The 24,933-nt window shown below is 44.1% G+C and overlaps 1 protein-coding gene across 1 annotated transcript in view; it reads left to right on the top strand.

Annotated features, from left to right (window-relative positions):
- The window catches only part of CACNA1S (calcium voltage-gated channel subunit alpha1 S), a 960,893-nt gene that overhangs the window by 740,394 nt on the left and 195,566 nt on the right, over positions 1–24,933 (top strand). Inside the window, exon 38 of the mRNA XM_075853532.1 lies at positions 5,182–5,278. Coding sequence (XP_075709647.1) covers positions 5,182–5,278 — 97 coding nt within the window. The remainder of the gene's footprint in view (positions 1–5,181; positions 5,279–24,933) is intronic.

Genomic DNA, 24,933 nt, shown 5'->3' with positions numbered 1-24,933 from the left:
TGATTAATAAAATGTGTAGAAGAATTATAGTTATTAGTAGTGAGAATTTTTTTTTTTTAAGTTAAAAAAACAAAACACCTTTTCGAATTTTTCTTCAAAAAGTAATGTCAAAAAATGAACAAAATTGGTATCGCTACGTCCGTAAAAGTCCGAACTATTACAATATACCATTATTTAATTTGCACAGTGCACACCTTAAAAAAATGTAATAATTGAAACCGCCAAAATCGCTGTTTTTTTTTTTCTGTCACCTTCGCTCTAAAAAAAAATGGAATACAACTTTTGAATCACTTTTTATGTACCAAAAAATGGTACCAATAAAAACTGCAGCTCCTCTCGCAAGAAATAAGCCCTCCCACCGCTCTATTGATGGAAAAATAAAAAAGTTATGGCTCTTGTAAAGCGGGGAGTGAAAGTCTAAAATATGAAAGCAAAAAATGGATCAGTCCTGAAAGGGTTAATTCATTTCTAATGAAAAAACTTTTGACCACATGTGGGATATTTCCGTACTCGGGAGAAATTGCTTTATAAAAAATGGTTGTTTTTTTCCTCCTTTATCCCTTGTGAAAATGAGAAAATGCAACATTTTAGTGGAAAAAATTTTGATATTAATTTTCGCGCCCTAATTCCAATAAACTCTGCAAAAGACCCGTGGGGTGTAAATGCTCACTATACCCCTAGAAAAATTCCTTGAAGGTTTTTCCAAAATGGGGTCACTTTTGGTGGGTTTCCACTGTTTTGGTCCCTCCAGTGCATTGCAAATGCGACATGGCACCGAAAACCATTCCAGCAAAATCATAAATCCAAATGGCGCTCCTTCCCTTCTGAGCCCTGCTGTGGGTCCAAACAGCAGTTTATTACCACATATGGGGTATTGTCTTAATCGGGAGACATTGCTTTACAAATGTTGGGGTGCATTTTCTTCGTTATTCCTTGTAAATAATAAAAATTTCTATATTGTTTCAGAAAAAAAGTACATTTTAATTTTTACAGATGAATTCCAATATATTTAGCGAAAAACCTGTGTGGTCAAAATGCTAACTATACCCCTAGATAAATACCTTAAGGGGTCTAGTTTTCGAAATGGGGTCGTTTATGGGGAGTTTCTATAGTTCTGGCAGCTCAAAGCCTCTCCAAATGTACAGTGGGGCCTAAAACATTTTCAAGCAAAATATGAGTCCTGAAAGCCTCCGGGTGCTCCCTTCCTTTGGGGCCCTGCCGTGTGTCCAAACAACGCATTAGGGCCACAATGTGGGTATTTTTGAAAACAGGAGAAACAGGGTGATAGATTTTGTGGTGTGTTTCTTCATTCCCATGGTCGCTTTACAAAGAAATTGGTCTTCAAACTGATACTTTTATGAAAAAAAGTGAAATTATTTTTTTTTTCACCTGCTATGTATTAAATTTAGCAAAAAACTGTGGGGTCAAAATACTTACTATACCCTTAGGTAAATATCTTAAGGGGTCTAGTTTTCTAAATGGGGTCATTTGTGGGGGTTTCCATCACTCTGAGACCTATGAGCCTCTGAAAACCTGGCTTGGTGCAGGAAAACAAAATGTACTTCAAAATGTATAAAATTATTATTCAATTTGTAAGTCCTCTAAATTGCTGAAAATTTATTTTATTTTTTCAAAAGTGCTGCCTAAATAGAGTAAAGAGATAGAAATATATATTTAATTAAAAAAATTATACAGTATGTGTGTACATATGTGACCGATTGCAGTTAAAAATAGGGGAAAAAGGTAATTTTTACAAAATTTCTTCCATTTTTCTATTTTTTAATTAATTTCCGCAAATCGTATCAGTACCAAGTACAACATGTGACAAAAAAACAATGTCAGAATTACTTGGATATTCAAAACTTTCACAGAGTTATTCTCTGATAAAGTCAGACATACCAGATTTGACAAATCTGGCTTGGTCATTAAGGTACAAACATGCCCGGTCATTAAGGGGTTAATAGGTCAACCAATAATATTGGATTATTTTATAAATATGCTATTTGATATATATTTTATTTAACAAGTGTTCTCCAGGGTCTCATTCAGCCCCTCCGGAGAGAGACTATGAAATTTATAGATCCAAAAGGATTCCCTATTTGTGCTTTGAGGTGAAGATCACACCACTAGAACAAATTCCCATAGAGACCACCAACAGATTCTCGCTTCTGAAAAATAGGGAATCCTTTTGGATCTATAAATTTCATAGTCTCTCTGAATAAGGATGGGCTTTTTATACACTTGTTTCATTCTGATCGAAAATATATCAGACTTTTATCACAAAAACTCAGTACTGTGCTTTGTTTTTTAAAGGTATATACATTTTATAATTTTATATATATGTATACGTTAATGTATTTTTTCTAATATGTTAAATATTTATTTATATGAGTAAGACAGTTGTGATGGCAAGGTCAAATACCCGTCATTACAATTGTGCATATATAGTTCACCTGTATACGATTAGGGGGAGCTACTACCTTACATCACTGTTTGATCTAGACTGACCTTTGGGGTGAATTCACTCCTCCCTTCCTGTTTGAAAAATCAGGTGTAATTGGCAATTAGAAAAAACGCTTGTCTCTTTTTTTCCCGGTCTTTCTGTGCATAAAATTATGCCTGTTTCTTGTGTATCGCTGTATGAACCTGAGGAAGGGACCTGTCACGCGTAGTATCTATTACAAATAAAGTCTACTGAAAAATACTTTGTTCTCAATACTTACCTGTCAGGCACCGTGTCCCGAATGCTGCAACTTTTGTTCTCCACATCCTGCGTTACATTGTGTGAGGGCAGCTATAGGGGCATTATACTTTGTGAGGAGGCACTATATGGGTATTGCACTGTGTGTGGGGCAGCTATGGAGGCATTATTCTGTGTGTGGGGCACTATGGGGGCATTATACTGTGTTGGGAGGAACTATAGGGGCATTATATTGTTTGTGGGGCAGCTATGGGGCATTATACAGTTTTGGTGCTACTAAGGGTATGTTCACACGCTTAACAAAAAACGTCTGAAAAATACGGAGCCGATTTCAGAGAAAGCAGCCTCTGATTTTCAGGCGTTTTTGAAGCTGAGAATGAAATTTGGAGCTTCTTTTGAGGCTTCTTTTTAGACGTTTTTTGAGGCGTTTTTCATAGTGTTCAATAGAAAATCAGCTCCAAAAAACGCCTCAAGAAGTGACATGCTACTTCTTTTTACGAAGCGTCTTTTTACACTCCGTTTTTTGACAGCGAAGCGTAAAATAAAGGCTCGTGGGAACAGAACATCATAATTCCCAGTGAAAGCAATGGGCAGATGTTTGTAGGCGTATTAGGGGCATTTTTTCAGGCGTAATTTGAGGCGTAAAACGCCCGAATTACGACTGAAACCACTGCGTGTGAACATACCCTAAGTGGTCATTAAACTATGTGTGGGACACTATGGGGGTATTATACTGTGTGGGGGTCACTATGGGGGCATTATACTGTGTGTGGTGAGGCACTATATGGGCATATACTGTGTGGGTGCCACTAAGGGGTCATTACACTGTGTGGGGGCATTATACGGTGTGGCGGCACTATGGTTCGCATTATACTCTGTGTGGGGGCAGCTATAGGGCATTATACTGTGTGAGGAGGCACTATAGGGGCATTATACTGTGTATGGGGCAGCTACGTAGGCATTATACTGTGTTGACAGGAACTATAGGGGCATTATACTGTTTGTATGTGTGTAGGGGGGCAGCTATGGGGCATTATACTGTGTGTGACGCAGCTATGGTGGTATTATACTGTGTGAGGAGTCACTATAGGGGCATTATACAGTTTGGGGGCATTAAACTGATTGGGGGCACTATGGGACATTATACTGTGTGTGGGGAGGCACTATAGGAGTATTATACTGTGTGGGCGCACTATGGGGGCATTATACTGTGCTGAGGCCACTAAGGGGTCATTATACTGTGTGGGGGCCAATATTGGGGCATTATATTGTGTCGGAAAGCAGGGAAAGGAAGTTAAATAAACAGCATTGTTCGCTATGCTACGCTGTTTCCATTATGCACATTCACTTCTATGAAAGTTTACAGAAACAGAGTAGCACAGCAAACTACACAGTTTATGTAAACCTGACCCTGCTGGATGCACCCCTGCAGTTGTAAACATGAATTGGGGGGCCCACCGGATTGGGGCCCACTCAAATGTGTTTTGCCCCCCATTGCTAAACCCCGAACTATGACAATGTCTGGAATTCTATGTAATTCCAAAGCATTATACAAGCGATTCAAGAATCTCAGCTTCAAGTCCAATAGTGGGCCAAAAACTTTATAAAACACAAAAAGGCTCTACTAAAAATTAAAAAAACAATTCTTCATTAATATTTTATTGTTTAAAAAATGTATACTTTTTTTTTTTTTTTTTAGATATATGTACTCAAAATTAGTACCAAAAAGCACTTTTTGCTTGGTTTTTAAACATTTCCCAGATTAGGTACCCTATACCCGTTTGACTATGCAATTGACATCATATTTTCTGATTACTGTGATATACTTTTGTATGTGATATACATCGTTGTGCTATTTATGACCTGTAGCCCCTATACAGTTAATCTTGTTTGGATCTCCTGTACATTTTATATTCCCAATTTTTGGTGATTCGATGAAATTGAGATTTTCTATTTTTCATACTAATAATAGTGCATGACTTCTTGTTCTCTTTTGTATGTATATGGTTGTTCAGAGTTTCTATTTTTGTTACTACCTTTTTATTATTGGAGGTGTAATACCGTATACAGGAATCACGAGCCAACAATTTACCTGTCCTGTGAGACATGTGTTTATGCTGTTTAGCATATAGTATTAATAATACGCTAACTTTATTATGGGGGTCAGTATGAATACTGTGATATCTAATTTATATAGTTTTTTTTTATGTTTTAGTACTTTTGCAGAAAAAGTCGACAGAAAAATTAAATAAAAAGTCATGGTTATTGAAATGCAACGATGCAAAAACTAAAAAACTACCTCGGTCCTGAAATCCCAAAATAGACTGGTACTTAAGGGGTTAAAGTACAATGTTAGAGCTGAATTTAATATTCAGACATTTTTTTAATTTTTTTTTCAATCGTTCACTAATAATTCGGAGAGGGATATGCAAGTGAGATATTCCAAAATGTAATGACTTTCTTTCCAATCCTTCACTAAGGGGACGAATCAAGCATTTAGATGTTGTTACTCTTCTGAGAAGAATTCAGCCCCCTCTAGGTTTTGGAAAATTCTGCCCTCATCGTGTAGCATGTAAGGTAAGAAAAAACCTTTTTTTTTTTTTTTAAATTGCAGCATAGATTAGGTATAGGAGGTGCGTATATATATGTATAATAATATGTGTACATAATTATATATTTGGAGCACTTATGATATCTACATGTTCTGAGTATTATTAATATCCACATATTTAACTAATGTGTGAGGTTAGTACTTTAATGCAAGTATATTTATGCATATATATATATATATATATATATATATATATATATATATATAATGTACGTATATTTACAAAGTAGTTTTGTCGTTTTGTTGTAATTCCGCTGTTACTTGGACTGATGGCTGTCGGGAGCTCTTGAAATCACTTTGAAACATTATAAACAATTATTAGATTCAGTATTTCTCGTACCTGTGTTGAAACTATCTTGACACATACTGGTGATGTGCGCATGCGCATACGTTGTGCCGGAAGCTGTGAGAGTTTGGGGGAAGTGTATATGATGGAGATTGTCTCCCATTGTACCGACGCTCATGATGTGGAAGGCACACGCGGGCCAGCTTTGTGAACCGCTATGTGCCATTGGTCACTGACACACAGGATTAGTATTTAAAACCCATGTCCACTACACTTTGTCTCTCCTGATGAAGGGTGCGAAACGCGCGTCGAGGCGTTTTTCTCTGAGACCACTGACAGCCATCATGCCAGCTACAGGTAATTGAGGTCATCCTATGTCTCTGATTATTGTGTGTATATACCGCCATCACAATATCATTGTATAAACTGTGGATTTTATTAGGGGGAGTTGGGATTGAGTCATATCACATGCTCTCTCTGGTCTTAAAGCTACTATTTTAAGTATGTTTTAAATTTTGTATGTACATTTGTTCGGTTTTTCTGGGGGGTATCCATATTTATGGAATAATAAAGTATATATCTCTTGGACAAATACCGTATTTTTCGAACTATAAGACGCAGTTTTTAGTAAGAATTAATCTTGCTAAAAAGTCCCTGCGTCTTATAGTCCGCAGTCAAGGGACCCAGCATCGCTATGACCGCTTCATTACTTAACCCCTTCCCGACCCATGACGTGTCAGCACATCATGGAGCAGGGGGGGGGATCATGTGTGGAGCGGGCTCATGCGCTGAGCCCGCTCCATACACTGCAGGTGTATGGAGTTTTTTAGGGGATACATGTGTGATCGATAAAGAGAACGGGGATCGAAAGTCACCAAGAGCGCTGCATAAGAAGTTTTGACTTCCGCGTTCTGTGTCCGGCAGCTTCATAGAGATCAATAGGATTCTTCTGCTCATGCGCAAAAGGCTCTCCATTGATCTCTATGGAGCTGCGGAACAGATAAGCCGGACACAGGACCGGGAAGTCCAGGCTTCTCATGTAGCGCTTTGGGCGACTTTCGGTCCCCTGTTCTCCTTATCGCTGGGGGTCCCAGCGGTCAGATCCCCAGCGATCTCACATGTCGTCATGGAGTTTAAAAAGAATAAAATATTAAAAGTTCAAAAAAACAACTTTTCAGATTTTTCCTGATGTCTCCTCTGCGGTCTGCTGTTGGACTTTATTTTTTGCATCAACCATATGAGGCTGTTGTCTGCTATGTTCATATGTAGAGAATGCCGTCTGTTTCTTTTCCTTTGTGCTAGGTGGATACTTCTGGATAACAGGTTGGCCACTTGCTGGTGGCCGATTGCTACCGATGGGCTATAAGATTTACTTCAAGATTCACTTTACTTCAGATTTACTTTATTTTTGTTTGCCTGTATGTACATTTATGCTGACAATGAATGTATTTAGGGTGGTTCTTTGTTGGGGTTTCTCTACGTTCCTGACCATGCCATATGCCATTTGTCATTTATCTTTGGATATAATCCCAAATATCTGGGTTTATTTTCCTTTTTTATTTTTTATATCTTTATTCAGCTATGTTTCATATTATTGCTGGGTTGGGGGGTGTGGGGCGCTGGCTAGACATTGTCCTGACACTTCTCCTCTTAGGGACACACTGGTTGTATCCGGTGTATATTGGATTGTTTCTCCTTGATTAGATCAGGGAGTGGGTGATCATTTCGCCCGTTTGTTTGTCTTTGCTGTCGTGGTTTCCCTTCCTTGTTCGTCTTGTGTTTTTCTTCGCTGCTTTAGTGCATATTATTGGCTTGATTATTCTGAGTGCAGTGGAGATGGCACAGTTGAAAGTCTGTACCTTTAATGTTAGAGGGCTTAATGTCCCTGAAACTTTATTCTTATGTCTCTGTAACATTTTCTACAGCTTGAATTTATTGCACTGCGTGCAAACTTTTGAAATTTCGTGAGATGTTTTATATGCGCTGTTTTATATTCTAATAAAATTGTTGATAAAGAAAAGAAAAAAATTGTGCTCCGTGTGACCTCTGCAGCCTACATGTATTCTAGTACTGTACATAGCGGCCTGCAGAATGCTGTTTACAGTAAAATCTGTTAGACTGATGGCTTGTTCTCTAGCCTATTTCTCACCTCTCCTGGACCAGCTGCATGACTGATTTATGAACAAATCAACTCAAAGTTGTCCATAGCCTTCAATATCCTCCTTCATTGCTATTCTGTCTCACATTGCAATCCAAACTGTGAGAAATATCCCCCAAAATTATCCTATTTGTATCTGAGATCATCAGCCATTCTCCCTCTTCAAGGGGTGTGTAATATCTCCATGAAAGGTAGGCACTTAGGCTGGATTTACACGAGCGTGTGCGTTTTGCGCGTGCAAAAAATGCGGCGTTTTGCGCGCGCAAGAGGCACTTAACAGCTCCGTGTGTCATCACCATATGATGCGTGGCTGCGTGATTTTCGCGCAGCCACCATCATTATGACACTCTGTATGTTTGTAAACAGAAAAGCACGTGGTGCTTTTCTGTTTTCATTCATATTTTTACTGCTCTTGCGCAAATCACGCGCGTCACACGGAAGTACTTCCGTGTGCTGCGCGTGATTTTCACGCACCCATTGACTTCAATGGGTGCGTGATGCGCGAGAAACGCACAAATATAGGACATGTCATGCGTTTCACGCAGCGGACACATGCTGCGTGAAAATCACGGACTGTGTGCACGGCCCCATAGATTAACATAGGTCCGTGCTAGGCGCGTGAAAATCACGCGCGTTGCACGGACCTATTATACGTTCGTCTAAATAAGCCCTTAGAGGTAAGATTTAAAGAGGCTCTGTCACCAGATTTTGCAACCCCTATCTGCTATTGCAGCAGATCGGCGCTGCAATGTAGATTACAGTAACGTTTTTATTTTTAAAAAACGAGCATTTTTGGCCAAGTTATGACCATTTTCGTATTTATGCAAATGAGGCTTGCAAAAGTACAACTGGGCGTGTTTACAGTAAAAGTACAACTGGGCGTGTATTATGTGTCTTACATCTGGGCGTGTTTACTTCTTTTACTAGCTGGCCGTTCTGATGAGAAGTATCATCCACTTCTCTTCAGAACGCCCAGCTTCTGGCAGTGCAGATCTGTGACGTCACTCACAGGTCCTGCATCGTGTCGGCACCAGAGGCTACAGTTGATTCTGCAGCAGCATCAGAGTTTGCAGGTAAGTAGCTACATCGACTTACCTGCAAACGCCGATGCTGCTGCAGAATCATCTGTAGCCTCTGGTGCCGATGTGTCCCCGCTCGTCTGACACGATGCAGAACCTGTGAGTGACGACACAGCGTGATCTCTCGAGAACACGGCTGTGTCTGCACTGCCAGAAGCTGGGCGTTGTGAAGAGAAGTGGATGATACTTCTATACACAACGCCCAGCTAGTAAAAGTAGTAAACACGCCCCGATGTACGCACATAATACACGCCCAGTTGTACTTTTACTTTTCAACACGCCCAGTTGTACTTTTGCAAGCCTCATTTGCATAAATACGAAAATGGTCATAACTTGGCCAAAAATGCTCGTTTTTTAAAAATAAAAACGTTACTGTAATCTACATTGCAGCGCCTATCTGCTGCAATAGCAGATAGGGGCTGCAAAATCTGGTGACAGAGCCTCTTTAACAGCAACTTTGTTAATTCCAGCTCACACATCTCAATATTCATCCATCATCTCTCAGTTTACAGTAAACCACAGTAAGCCACAACTCCTCTTCCTGTACGCTGCCCCATGTGCTCTCTTCTTAAAGAGCCAGGGATGCTTAGTATATAGTCAATTCACCACCTTTATTTTTTTTTTACATTTTTTTAACAAAAAAACATTGGTTAGAGAACACATGGAAAAAAAAACATCAAAATATCACAATCATCGATAGTCTTATAATCCGCAGTCAGGATCCCTAGAATGACTTTGATGGCTACTCAATTAGTCTTGATGGAGCTCTTTTTCTCTTACTGAATAGCATCTTGAAAAACTATTTTCTGAAGGGCGAGTTACTTCCTGTTGAGAACCACCACTCTCAGTAATGGCTCCATCAGACAAAGGGTTCAAAACCATTTTCTGTTGGTAGTGCTTTGAAGTGTGGGGCATTCCTGGTTATAGATTGTCCAGGTTGTTCAGCTGTAAACATATTTTCTTTCTTGGCTGTTACATAGTATTCTTTGGCTATCTCATTCACTGGACATGTCTTATTGTTTTGCCTGTATAAATAATGGCTGGAAATGTCGTCTCTTGTCTGCATACTGGTTAATTTTCTCCTTGTTGTTTGGTTCTGTTGGTCATACAGTGGACTCGACTAGTAGTGCATGAGAACTCACATCAGGAATACGCATACCGGGTGTTCTGTTGAACAGTAGCTGGGCAGGAGCAGTATTTGTTAATGAATGAGGCGTACTTCGGTAGTTGCGTAGCAATTTGGATAACTCTTCTTTCAGTGGAATGTGCTCCAAATGAGCTGCTTTAACTCTTTCCTAAAGTGTGCATGAATCTTCCCACGATTCCATTTGCTTGTGGCCATCAAGGTGTAATTTTCCTGTGGGTAAACCCAAGATATTCAGAAAATTGTGCAAATGCATGTCCATTAACCCCTTAATGACCAGCCTGTTTTAGACCTTAATGACCAGGCTATTTTTTATGTTTTTCCATCTTCGCATTCCAAGAGCTATAACTTTTTTATTTTTGCGTCGACATAGCTGTATAAGGTCTTGTTTTTTGCGGGACAAGTTGTATTTTCTAATATCACCATTTTGTTGTACATATTATTTATTGATTAACTTTTATTAACTTTTTTGGGGGGGGGAATATAAAAAAATCTGACATTTCGCCACTCTTTTTTGCGTCCTAAATCTACACCGTTTACCGTGTAGTATAAATAACACAATAAGTTTATTCAGCGGGTTGTTACGATTGCAACGATACCAAATTTGTATAGTTTTTGTATGTTTTACTACTTTTACACAGTAAAAACGCTTTTTTTTCAAAATGATTTGTTTTTGTGTCTCCATATTTGAAGAGCTGTAACGTTTTTATTTTTTCACCGATTCAGTTGTATGAGGGCTTTTTTTTTGCGGGAAGACTTGTAGTTTTTATTGGTACCATTTTGAAGTAGATGCGACTTTTTGATCACTTTTTAATCACATTTTTTTAAAGTCAGGATTCACAGAAAGCAGCAATTTTTCCGTCGTTTTTTTTTAAATTTTTTTACGGCGTTCACCGTGCGGGTTAAGTAATGTAATAGCTTTATAGTCGGGGTAGTTACGGACGCGGCGATACCAAATATGTGCAACTTTTTAATTTTATTTTGGTTTTTTAATAGTAAAGCAGTTTGTAAGGGGGAAAAGTGGGTTTTTTATTTTTTTCACATTTTTTTTATTAACTTTATTAAACTTTTTTTTTTACTTTTTGTTTAAAACGGACAGGCATCTGCTAGGTCATGCCTGCGGCATGATCTAGCAGGCATTCATTACAGGCAGAGTGCCAAACGTTGAGAAAATGTTTTCCAACTCTGGTATGACACTAGAAGCTGAGGTTGAAGTGATGAATGCAATTGCAGGGTTTCTTGAATATTCATCAATTGTCACCAGAATGCCCATTAGGCAGTGGACCATATAATTCAAAGGCTACTTTCTCGCAGACAGCTATAGGTAGAGGAGACATTTGTAAGGGCTGAGGTTTTGTTGAAGGGGTGAACAGCTGGCATGTTGTGCAATGTCTTATCATGTCTTCCACTAGCTGATCCAAGTTACGGTTCCAGCATTACCCAGATGGCCTTCATGAGCAATCTGTATTACTGGTTTACGCACTGCCTTAGAAACAACTAACTTGCTTCCTCAAAAGATGAGGTGCTCGTCAGTGACTGGCAGATCCAATCTCACACTTGAGAATTATTTTGACTCCTTAATGTTTGTTTCAATATCTGGAAATTTTGCTCTCTGAATCGCTTGCCCTTTTCCACGCTAGATAATTTGCACTAAGGCACAGAGTTTCTTGTCATTGAGGTTGCTGTCACAAACCGATCAGCTGAAAGTATCTTTACTACCGAATAACTTGTAACAAAATGGATGTGCTCTTCAGTTGATATTACTGTGATCTACGTTTGTCGGATGTCTTGAAGTGTAGTCAGCTGGATTTTCCAGGCCTGTGAACAATTTTGTAATCATAGTGTAAAATCCACGTGGAATGTGGACCCAGTGGGCTACTCCGTGTAATGAAGTAGCTGCTGGCCAGGCAAGCATATAACAATCACTGGTCAATGTTACCTTGATGGCAGGCTAGTCCCGAATTACTGGAAACTGGTTTGTACCGGATTATCGAAAGCTGTTTTGTGCCAGATTATCGGAATCTGGTTTGTGCCCGATTATTGGAAGCTGGCTTGTGCCAGATTATCGGAAGCTGGTTTGTTCTGGATTATCAGAAGCTTGCTTGTGCTGGATTCTCGGGGTGAACTGGTCACAGACATTGGACTTGTCACGGACACTGGACTTGTCACGGACACTGGGCACGGACACTAGGGTCGTCACGGACCCTGGGGTCGTCACAAACACTGGAGTCATCACGGACACTGGTCACGGACACAGGTGTCGTCACAGACACAGGAGTCGTCACGGACACAGGAGTCATCACGGATACTGGGGTCGTCACGGACACTGGGGTCATCATAAACACTGGACATGGATACAGTGCTTGGCACAGACACAGGACACAAAATACAGGACTGGACACGGATACTGGATAGTCACAGACATAGGTTTCAGGGAATTGGAAACTGAACATTCGCAGACTAACTCTGGGTTAGCACTAACATTGCTCAGTCACTGACAAAATGGGCAGAGTTCCTTAAAAAGTCCAGGGTGTGGTGGGATAGGCTGGGAGCAATATTCCTGGTGCATGCGCTGGCCCTTTAAGAACGGAGATGAGCACGCGCACCCTACTAGCATAGACAGGGGAAGTGGGAGAGAGAAGAGCGTGCTGTTATCCCTGAGGAGAGAAACTCCGACGCAGAGCACAGGTAAGCTGGTGGCCGCTGGGGTAAGTAAGACCTGCGGTCGCCGGGGCTACAATCCCCCCCCCCCCTTACACCTCTCTTCTTAGGTCCAGAGCGTAAGATTAATTTTTTGATGAGCGCAGCGGCTTCAATGTTCTCTTCGGATTCCCAAGATCTCTCTTCAGGACCAAACCCTTTCCAGTCCACAAGATAAAAGGTCCTCCTTTCCAACTTCTTGAGATCCTGGATTTCCTTGACCTCAAAAACATCAGCCACACTCCTATGTGATGTAGAAGAATCAGAAGACTTGCTGTAACGGTTGAGGACTACAGGCTTCAGGAGAGAGCGTAGGGTTCAATGGTAGTTTATATGACACAGGGTTGATTTGTTGCAAGACCTCAAATGGACCGAGGAACCTGGGAGCAAATTCATAGGAGGGGATTTTCAAGCAGATGTTCTTTGAAGATAGCCATACCTTAACCCCAGGAAGGAATTGATGAGGCGGGGTTTATGTAATAAAGTAAACTGGCCCCTGTTACTATAGTAATACCACTATACTGGATGGTGTCGGGACATCCGCTGCACCGAGCTGGGTAAATGTAACATCATTATTGCCTGCTGGGGTCCTGTATCTAAGCCTGCCTTGTAATAAGCTTAGATACAGGGTCCAACAGACAGCATCACACATGGGCTTAGATACAGGGCCCATGTGTAATACTGTCTGTTGGACCATGTATCTAAGCTTACCACAAGGCAGGCTTAGATACAAGACTCCAGCAGACAGTAATCTTATACTGTATAAGATTACTGTCTGCTGGGGCCCTGTATCTAAGCCTAACATGTGGTAGGCTTAGATACAGGGTCCAACAGACCGTATCACACATATGCCCTGTATCTAAGCCTACCACATAGTAGGTTCAGATATATGGCCATGTATGATACTGTCTGATGGGATGTGTATCTATGCCTGCCACATTGTAGGCTTAGATACAGGGCCCCAGAAGACAGTAATCTTGTACAGTATAAGATTACTGTCTGATAGGGTCCTGTATCTAAGCCTGCCTTGTGGTAGGCTTAGATACATGGTCTAACAGACAGTATCACACATGGGCCCTGTATCTAAGACTACCACCTGTGTTACTAATGGGTTTTTTGTATGATTGTAGTTTTTTACATATTTGGTTGTTGGACTACGTCGGATTCGAGGGCTACTTCGATGAGGGCTTTTTTTATTTTCAATAAAATGGTTAATGAGTGTTGTGTTGTTTGTTTGTTTTTTGTTTCAATGAAACATATTTTTTCTATGTCTTTGTATTTTCTTTTAAACTTCATTACTACCACCTTATAAATGGCCGGTGGCTGATTGACAGCGTCCATTACTAATGCAGGGCTTAGTGTTAGCCGATGCAGATACACTAACCCCTATTATTACCCTGGTACTCACCGCCACCAGAGATACCGGGAAGAGCCGGGTACGATCCAGTATCCGAACATCTGTAGCGATGGTCGAACACTGGGGCGGCCTCAGGCTGGTATTATTAGGCTGGAAAAGGCCAAAAACAGTGGCACTTCCCACCCTGGTAATGCTAGGCGGCTGCTGCTGTATTGTATCTGGCTGGTTTTCAAAAATGGGAAGGACCCCACGTCATTTTTTGTTTTTTTAAATGGAATAAACATTGTGGCCCCCCGATTTTCATAACTAGCCAGATACAACATAGCAGCAGCAGGTTAACATTACCAGGGTGAGAAGGGCCACTGTTTTTGGCCATTCCCAGCCTAGTAATACCAGCCTGCGGCCGTTCCGGTACCCAATCGTCACTACAGATGGTCGGGCACTGGATCATACCCGGCTGTTCCTGGTACCCCTGGTGGCGGTGGGTACCGGGGTAAGAATGGGGCTTAGCCTTTTCACCGGCTAACACTAAGCCTCACCTTAGTAATGGACATTGTCAATCAGCCAGCAGCCATTGCTAAGGCGGTAGTAATAAAGTTTAAAAAAAATCCAAGGACATAGAAAAAATATTTTATTGAAATAAAAAACCCACACATCCCTCATGAAACATTTTATTGAGAATAAAAAAGCCGTGAAGATTTTTATCTTGACTTTTACCGCATTAAATACAAAGTGTCAAGAAACTTTTTTTTTTTTTTTACCATCAATAATTTTTATTGAAAATTTTTTCAAGATAACAAATATAATACAATAACACAATAACCACAAACACACGGTTGTACAAAAACGCATTATAGCACATAATATACTTAGTACATAGAACTAGCCTAGTGTCGTAAATTGGCAACTCAGAATCATTCTAAGCACCCACACATTTATACAAAGTACTAACCATGTGGAGTGAGAAAATACATAAAATCATGTTGCATGTGGTCAACACACACAAAAAGGCCCTGAAAATAGGCAAAAGAATATGTACAGAAAACCAAAAATAGAGAGTTTCAGGTTTAAATATATCGGTTTCAAACATGTATTATGGGGATATACAATTTTGAGAAAAAAGATGCCAATTCTTCCAGGTCTCTACATACTGCGGGTATTTGTGATCTTTATATGCCATCATTTTTTCGTAAGCACATGTAGTATTTAGCATGTCATATATTTCCCCAACAGAGGGAAGGTTCACACTCTTCCAATACCTAGTTATCCCTAATTTAGTAGCCAAAAGGATATGTGCCACAAGTACCCTATTTTCTATAGGTACCTCATTTATTCAGAGAAAAAGAAGTGCTAAAGATGGTGATAGCGGAATGATCCTATTGCACAACCCGGAAAGCAGTTGAAAGATCGATGACCATAGAGGAGCAAGACAAGGGCAAGACCATATTATATGTATGAGAGTACCTCTGTGCCCACAACCCCTCCAGCAAAGATCAGAAGAACCCGGGTACATACGGCTCAATTTATCGGGTGTATAATACCATCTGAGGGCTGTTTTGATAGCGGCTTCATAATGAGATACACATTTAAAAGTAGAAACAAGGAATTTCAAGGAGTATGTCTATTGGGATACAGCGAAGGTCTGGCCTAGGTCCCTCTCCCAAGCAAGGAGGGGGGAGGTTTTAACAAACGAGGATTTAGAGCCAATTACAGAATAAAGGGGTTTAAGGCGGACCGGGGTATCTGATGGAGCTGGCCATATTCGGAATACGTCCGCATTGGCTAAAAGTACGCTCAGATCCATAGTAGGTAAGAAATGTCTAATTCGTAAGTACTTATAAAAAATCTCTACGTGAAATACCATATTTATGGGTCAGTTCCGAATACGGGACTAACTTCCCGCCATCCAATAGATCCGTTAAGTATACTATACCTCTCTCTTTCCAAGAGTCCAGTTTCATGTCTAGAAGAGCAATGTGAAATATCTCAATAGGCGTTACATGCTGCTAAGAAATTTGGGAAGATTCGCTACCAGAGTGAAATTTTTTCCAGTAAAACAGAGGAGTAGACAAAAAATAGGGAAGACGGGCTGGTAAAGCTATTGTAGTCAGAGCCGCTATCAATAAAGCCCTCAGATTTTGACCCGGAGCTAAAAAGGTCTCTGTGTATCCAATGTTGAGACACATCCCCAATCCACCAATTCCTTAATAACGATACTTGAGTTGCGTAATAATAGTCTGAAATGTTAGGCAAACTTAAACCGCCAAACTTTTTATCTCTGTTAAGGATTGAAGAGGCAATTCTAGGTTTGCCCGGTTTCCAAATGAAGTTGTTTAACATTTTCTGTATTTTATTAAAAAAGGAAGCTGGTAGACGAATAGGGACGGTTCTGAAGATATACAAAATTTTGGGCAGAATTAACATGACTGGCCTAAGTAGAGTCATGCCATGTTTTACCTAATGAACGTGTTCCCCTTTTTCCTGCCCATCTCCCAATAACGACACGTGACAACCGAGGTTGGATATGAAATTGGCCACAGCAGCCGTTTATTTATTTACATTATTTAAATGCAATTTAATCCGAAACATTCGGATAACTCCACTTCCAATTCACATGACCCAACATGGGTCAGAATCAGAATTAACCATAAACATATTTTAATACTTTAACAGAGCAGGGGAAGTCCTTGAAGCCATTTTAAAACCGAATCTTTTTCCTTTTTAAATTAGCCATCTGCAAACCACCACCAAACTCTTTACCTCCAGCCGTAAACCAGCTCGGAAGCACCGCTCACCTCTGCAGATGGCTCCAACCACCAGAAGACCACTTCAAAGGGATAACACCCGATGAAGTCTTCAAATGATATACTTTCCACCAGAAGACCACTTCAAAGGGGTAACACCCTATGAAGTCTTCAAATGAACCGTTTTGGGGGACGCATACCCCCGATGCGACCCCCCCACCATTTTGTACTGACCAACCTCAAGGACTCCCCCCGCCAGCTGCCATGACATCCGAACCTGCTCAAAAGAAAATGAGAAACACAAGTTATGAAATTATACAGCATAAATCAATAACAAAACATAACACCCCGATCCCCAGGCCAACCCCTACTTAAGGGCGGGAGGGTGGGAGCTCAGCTAACTACCTGTTGTTCCTCCCGCTGCTTCCGGCTCAATGCCGAAACAGCGGGAAGAACAGACAACTCCCCCCCGTCCCCTCCCCTCTCCCAACTACCTCATCCCCTATTGGTTCTCTTCCCTCCTATGGCAGTCATGGAGGCTTCCCCTTAAGCCCTCCGTGCTGCCGTCCAGCCTCTTCTTGACTGGCCTAAGTAGAGTCATGCCATGTTTTACCTAATGAACGTGTTCCCCTTTTTCCTGCCCATCTCCCAATAACGACACGTGACAACCGAGGTTGGATATGAAATTGGCCACAGCAGCCGTTTATTTATTTACATTATTTAAATGCAATTTAATCCGAAACATTCGGATAACTCCACTTCCAATTCACATGACCCAACATGGGTCAGAATCAGAATTAACCATAAACATATTTTAATACTTTAACAGAGCAGGGGAAGTCCTTGAAGCCATTTTAAAACCGAATCTTTTTCCTTTTTAAATTAGCCATCTGCAAACCACCACCAAACTCTTTACCTCCAGCCGTAAACCAGCTCGGAAGCACCGCTCACCTCTGCAGATGGCTCCAACCACCAGAAGACCACTTCAAAGGGATAACACCCGATGAAGTCTTCAAATGATATACTTTCCACCAGAAGACCACTTCAAAGGGGTAACACCCTATGAAGTCTTCAAATGAACCGTTTTGGGGGACGCATACCCCCGATGCGACCCCCCCACCATTTTGTACTGACCAACCTCAAGGACTCCCCCCGCCAGCTGCCATGACATCCGAACCTGCTCAAAAGAAAATGAGAAACACAAGTTATGAAATTATACAGCATAAATCAATAACAAAACATAACACCCCGATCCCCAGGCCAACCCCTACTTAAGGGCGGGAGGGTGGGAGCTCAGCTAACTACCTGTTGTTCCTCCCGCTGCTTCCGGCTCAATGCCGAAACAGCGGGAAGAACAGACAACTCCCCCCCGTCCCCTCCCCTCTCCCAACTACCTCATCCCCTATTGGTTCTCTTCCCTCCTATGGCAGTCATGGAGGCTTCCCCTTAAGCCCTCCGTGCTGCCGTCCAGCCTCTTCTTGACTGGCCTAAGTAGAGTCATGCCATGTTTTACCTAATGAACGTGTTCCCCTTTTTCCTGCCCATCTCCCAATAACGACACGTGACAACCGAGGTTGGATATGAAATTGGCCACAGCAGCCGTTTATTTATTTACATTATTTAAATGCAATTTAATCCGAAACATTCGGATAACTCCACTTCCAATTCACATGACCCAACATGGGTCAGAATCAGAATTAACCATAAACATATTTTAATACTTTAACAGAGCAGGGGAAGTCCTTGAAGCCATTTTAAAACCGAATCTTTTTCCTTTTTAAATTAGCCATCTGCAAACCACCACCAAACTCTTTACCTCCAGCCGTAAACCAGCTCGGAAGCACCGCTCACCTCTGCAGATGGCTCCAACCACCAGAAGACCACTTCAAAGGGATAACACCCGATGAAGTCTTCAAATGATATACTTTCCACCAGAAGACCACTTCAAAGGGGTAACACCCTATGAAGTCTTCAAATGAACCGTTTTGGGGGACGCATACCCCCGATACGACCCCCCCACCATTTTGTACTGACCAACCTCAAGGACTCCCCCCGCCACAGCGAAACAGGCCTTGACTACCTTAAGCCTGTGAGTTCCTCCACACCACCACCGCCCTCTCAATTCCTTCTGCTAAGGCCAAGCTCCACAGATCAATTCCAACCTCGGTCAAATGCACCCCATCACTACGCCAATAGTTCCCAACCCCGGACTCCAGATCACTGTGACGAACACAAATGCCCCCATTCTTAGCAACGAATCGTGACACCGCCCGATTCACCTTAATGCGGGCCTTGTTGACCCTTTCCACCGACCGTGCCAGGCGCCAAGCCTTCCTCGGAACTATGTCCGACCAAACAATCATCAAGGACGGATGAGACGCCCACAAACACAGCAAATCATGTTTTATATCCCGCACTAGCTCACGAAAGGGGCGTACCCCTAGATCATTCCCCCCAACATGTAACACCAAAACTTCCGGGACTCTATCCAGGCGAGCATATGTTTGAAACTCGGCCAATACCCGGCTCCATAACATACCTCGAAATCCCAACCAATGTAACACCGCATCCTGACGCGGAATGCGAAGCTGGCGGCCATCAGGGCGCACATCCGCCCGCAGTGCCCCCCAGTGCACAAAAGAATGTCCTAACAGCCAGACCAAACATGGGCGATGATCTGAAAGAAAGGCCAAGAAACTCACATATCATCAGAAACAACATACAAATTATAACAAATGAGGGCGCACGTAAGACCTAAACCTATTGGACTCCCAGCGGCCAATCCGTCGCACGCCCTCATCATCCAATCCCCAACGCCCAGCTTCCGTAGCCGCGCCAATTCTGAACGAGTGAGACGAGTAGCACCCGTCCCCCACCCCGACCACAGCCAAGCATTTTTTGAATATTGCATCAAATTGATACTTAGACAAAAACGCGCCATTCTCATGACGGAGCAATGGCGCCTCCGGCACCCCTCCCCCCGGCCTGAACGCACCCATGCAAGCGACCGGACACATCATTGAACCAGGGAGAGCAAACAACACTATCCGCTTACCGCGACCCAACTGATCAGTCTTAGACCGCCGCACCAACAACTCAAGTCTATCCCGATAGAGACCAACATCCGCCTGTCGCAACCCCCCAGCCTTAGCCTTACTAGGAGAGACCAACTCCCCTATTCGGAGCGCCCCAAAAAACGCAAGGGAAAAGGCCAACCTAAACAACTCTACCTCATAAGGTGACTTGCAAACCGCCCCCAGCGATGCGCCCAGTGAACCAAGGAGGGCAAAAGACACCGGTCGCCTCTGATCCGCTTCCGCCCTGCCTCTCCGCAATCCTTTCAACGCCTGCTTCACTAGAAAATGCTTGGATACATCATGGAAACCCCGTAATTTGAGACCGAACGCCAGACCTGCCACGAAACGATATACCTTAGCCAGCGAAAACCCCGCCTCCCAAGCATCACCCAACCAATACAACAATGCCACCAACCTGTCTTGCTCCGTACGTACGTTGCCCAATACTCTTACCCACTCCTCCCATTGCTGCCAACAAGCCGCATAAGCGTTCCAAGTCGCCTTAGCCAGCGACCGCTCAATCAACCCTTCCACGGGACCGAAACCAGCTCCCAGAGATGTTCCGGGCACGCCAAGCCGGACGCATCCGCTCCCGGTGCCAATTGACGAAAGCGATCCCACTGTGAGCGAGAAAGAGCATCAGCAATACAGTTGGACACCCCTGGCACATGCACCGCCACCACCCATGCGTTCAACGACAAGCACAACAACACTAGATGACGCAGCACCTGAACCACCGGTGGAGATGATGCCGATAAGTTGTTAATTGCTAACACCACTCCCATGTTATCACAATGAAAACGAACCTTTTTATCCCTGAGCCTGTCCCCCCAAATGGTCGCTGCAACCACGATGGGAAACAGCTCGAGCAGGGCCAGATTTCGTGTCAGCCCACTGCTCACCCAGCTGTCCGGCCAGCTCCCCGCACACCATTGACCCCCCGCATACGCGCCAAAACCCCCGGACCCTGCCGCATCCGTAAACAACTCCACGTCACTCATTTCTTGCACCGGGGACATCCACAACGATCTACCATTATACTGCCCAAGGAACTCATCCCATACCTGCAGGTCTGCCTTGTGTTCCCCACCAAGCCTCACAAAATGATGGGAAGCCCTGATACCCGCCGTCGCTGCCGCCAAGCGCCTACTAAAAATCCTGCCCATTGGCATAATCCTACAGGCAAAGTTCAACTTCCCCAGCAGCGACTGGAGTTCGCGCAACGTAATCTTTTTCAGTTGGCAGGCCCGCCTCACCTCCTGCCTCAATGGACGTAATTTATCCTCAGGCAGCCTGCACTCCATAGCGACTGAATCAATCGCGATCCCTAAAAAACAGATGGTGGAAACTGGGCCCTCAGTTTTTTCCGGTGCCAACGGAATCCCGAAATCCCCCGCAACCTTCTGCAAGCAATACAATAGGTTACCACACACCGCAGAACCGCCAGGGCCAACACACAAAAAGTCATCCAGATAGTGTATCAACGAGTCCACCCCCGCTACACCCTTCGTCACCCATTCCACGAAACTACTAAACGCCTCAAAGTATGCGCATGAAAGAGAACACCCCATTGGAAGACACCTGTCGACGTAAAACCCCCCGTTCCAGAAGCAACCAAACAACCGTTGGCTTTCTGGATGTACAGGCAGCAAACGAAAAGCCGCCTCAATGTCTGTTTTTGCCAGCAACGCCCCTTGTCCCGCCTCTCGCACCAACGCCACCGCTCTATCAAATGACGTGTACACCACCGAGCATAAATCATGATCAATCCCCTCATTAACCGATGCTCCCCTGGGAAACGACAAATGGTGAATCAAACGGAATTTATTTGGCTCCCGTTTCGGCACGATTCCCAAGGGGGATACAACCAAATCCCCAACCGGAGGCTCGACAAAAGGACCGGCCATGCGCCCCAACGAAACTTCTTTCAACAATTTTTCTGAAACCACCGACGAGTGCAAATAAGCCGACTTAAGATTACGCCGCGTAACCGGCACCTCATACGGAGGAGGGGGAATAACAAAACCAAACGAAAACCCCTCCCAAATTAACTTGGCCGCAGCCCTATCCGGATATTCAGCTAGATACAATGCCATTCTTTCCACCCTCACTGGGGACCGACCCTTGACCAGCGGAGGATGAATGAGGACCTGACCGTTTCCCTTTTCGCATAAATTTTGCGGCCCCATGATAGGACCCGTTACACTCCGAACAGACATGTTTACATTTGCATGCGGCCCCGAACTTACACTGGCCCTCATTGAACTGCCAGCAGAAACCCAGCTTTGAAGCTGAACCCTGTCCGGACTGACCCGACTGACCTCCTTGGCCAACGCTCCCGGGAAAGGACTGCTTAACTGGGGCCGTAACCCTTAACCACAGCGCAATATCTTTTTGATCCCACCGGATCGCCGGCCGAACCGCTTTTCGCTGCCGAAATTGCTCATCATACCTCAACCACGCCTGCCCACCATACGCCCTATACGCCTCTCCAATAGCATCGAAATAACAGAACAACGCCGAGCAGTTTTCCGGCGCCTTCTCCCCGATCACGCTCGCCAGAATAGCGAAAGCTTGCGACCAGTTCACGAACGTCTGCGGGATAAGCCTATACCGCCGGCGTTCCTCCTCCTCTTTTTTACTCTCGTCCCGCTTGCTTTTATCCAAATTGAACTTTGCAAGCGGCAGAAGAGAAAATATCTCCACATATTCATCATTCCAAATACGGTCCCTCACTTCCTGCTTCAAATGAGCACCTAACGGACCTTCAAAACAGACATACACCTCCCCCCGTGCGCGATCATCAAGCCTAATTCTAACCCCATCCTTCTGCGCCTCAGTTTGAACCGACACCGCTACCGCTTCTCTTGACACCCCCGCAACATTACTACCCACGGACCGCGGCAATACATCACGCTGACCTTCCCATACCACCGCCGGGGACACTACAGGAACTACAGGGGCCGCTGCCCTATCTAAACGCCCCACTAACTCGCGCAAACAGCCCACCAAATCAGCTAAGCCATCGCGCCCGACTACACCACTATCAACAGCCGCAACTTCCGCGCTTGCTAACCCCCCCTCACAACCCGACATGAAAATTGCTGGATACGGTAACGTTGGAGTTACACACTCACCGGGCTGCCCAGGCGCTGTATTCCCGCCAGCCGGACAATCCTGACCGCGCTGTGTCTCATCCAGCTCTCCATCTTCCAAATCTTCTCTTGTTGCTGACTGGTTCTCACACCGACATCTACGACATGGAGACCCCGACATGCTGACCGAAGGGCCGGCCACCTGCCGCCCGACTGTAGGGATCCAAACCTCCGACCGAACTTGTTGCCTCGACGTCGGCGTTGATCTTGTCGTCCTCCCTGATGATCTCGAAGCAGCCTGCCCCCTGGCCGGTACATCACCATGCGGGGCGGCCGTGGATTGCACACTGCATACTGTGGCTGAAGGCGGGGGTGTAATCGGGAGCCCGGCCTGCGGCTCCCTGTTAGCCGCCAAGCCCCGTCGCGGCTGGGGATTCCTGCCAGGACGCAGGCCCTGGGAAGAGGCGCCCATCCCCACAACCTGGCCTGCAGCGTCCTTAGAAGGGCTCCCCCTGCGACGCCGAGCCCGCGGGGCCATGTCTGGGCTCAAACGCTCTGGTGGACGGGACCGCCGAGAGCGGCGTGGTGACCTGGCCTGAGCCACCGCTCCCGACGACGCCACCTGCTTTATTATAGCAGGGGCCGCGGGGATTATCTCTCCCCCTGCTGTGGTGACATTACCGTCCGTTAAAAGAGTGGGGGAAGGGGGCGCCTCCCTGCCGGATGCCGACAAAGAGCGCGACGGGCCTGCCTGAGGGATCCGGGCCAGCCCTGCAACAGTTTCCTCCAACCAGCCCGGATCATGAAACGCTGCTGCAGCCTGCAGCTGCTCAAGCAATGCGGCCGGGGAAGCCATTCTAACACTGCCACGGGAGGTAAGAAAACTAACAGTGGGAGCTCAGCTAACTACCTGTTGTTCCTCCCGCTGCTTCCGGCTCAATGCCGAAACAGCGGGAAGAACAGACAACTCCCCCCCGTCCCCTCCCCTCTCCCAACTACCTCATCCCCTATTGGTTCTCTTCCCTCCTATGGCAGTCATGGAGGCTTCCCCTTAAGCCCTCCGTGCTGCCGTCCAGCCTCTTCTTTTTGAAGGCTGCTATACGACCCACCCATGAGATTTCAGATTTATTATACAATTGCATATCTTGTTCTATAGTTTTCAACAAAGGGATGTAATTATATTTAGATAAATCCTGTACCGAGGTAGTGACCTCTATACCAAGATACCTCACATGTTGTGACTGCCAATCCATCGGGAATTTACATTTTAGCGAAGCCAGTGCTTCCGCCTGGATATTAAAAGGCAAGATTTGGGATTTATGCTCATTAATTTTGTATAGGGAGAGAGATCCAAATTCCTTAATTACCGCCATTGCTACCTCCAAGGATGTCTCCGGCTGCTCCAGTGTCAGCAAGATATCATCAGCAAATAGCGAAATACAATGCTGTCTATCACCTATCCGGACCTCTCTAATTTCTGAGTGTGACCTAAGCGCTTGGGCCAATGGTTCTATAGACAATACAAATATCAAAGGGGACAAGGGGCACCCCTGTCTGGTTCCATTCGTTATATTAAAACTCTCAGATAGTGCTCCATTCACAAAAACCTTTGCAGAGGGTGTAGAGTATAGTGCCCTTATAGCTCTTAATATTCCATCCTGTATTCCTATTTTTTCCATCACCGAGAAGACAAACGACCATCGCACCCGGTCGAATGCCTTCTCCGCGTCAAGAGTCACCATTACCAACGCCCTACCTGAACTTTGTACAAAGTCCATAATGTTAAGAACTCTCCTGGTATTTTCCGTGATTTGTCAGCCTTTCACAAAGACCACCTGATCTCCTCCTATCAATGAGGGTAATAAAGGTGCCATACGATTAGCTAAAATTTTCGCATAAATTTTTACATCCGTATTTAACAACGAGATCGGTCTAAAATTTTGCGGGGCATCAGTAGATTTCTCAGGTTTTGGGAGCGTAA

This window comes from Rhinoderma darwinii, chromosome 2 (assembly GCF_050947455.1).
Source record: "Rhinoderma darwinii isolate aRhiDar2 chromosome 2, aRhiDar2.hap1, whole genome shotgun sequence".
Lineage (NCBI taxonomy): Eukaryota > Metazoa > Chordata > Amphibia > Anura > Rhinodermatidae > Rhinoderma > Rhinoderma darwinii.
Note: the sequence above shows the minus strand (reverse complement) of the source record. Positions and strands in the feature narration are given on the sequence as shown.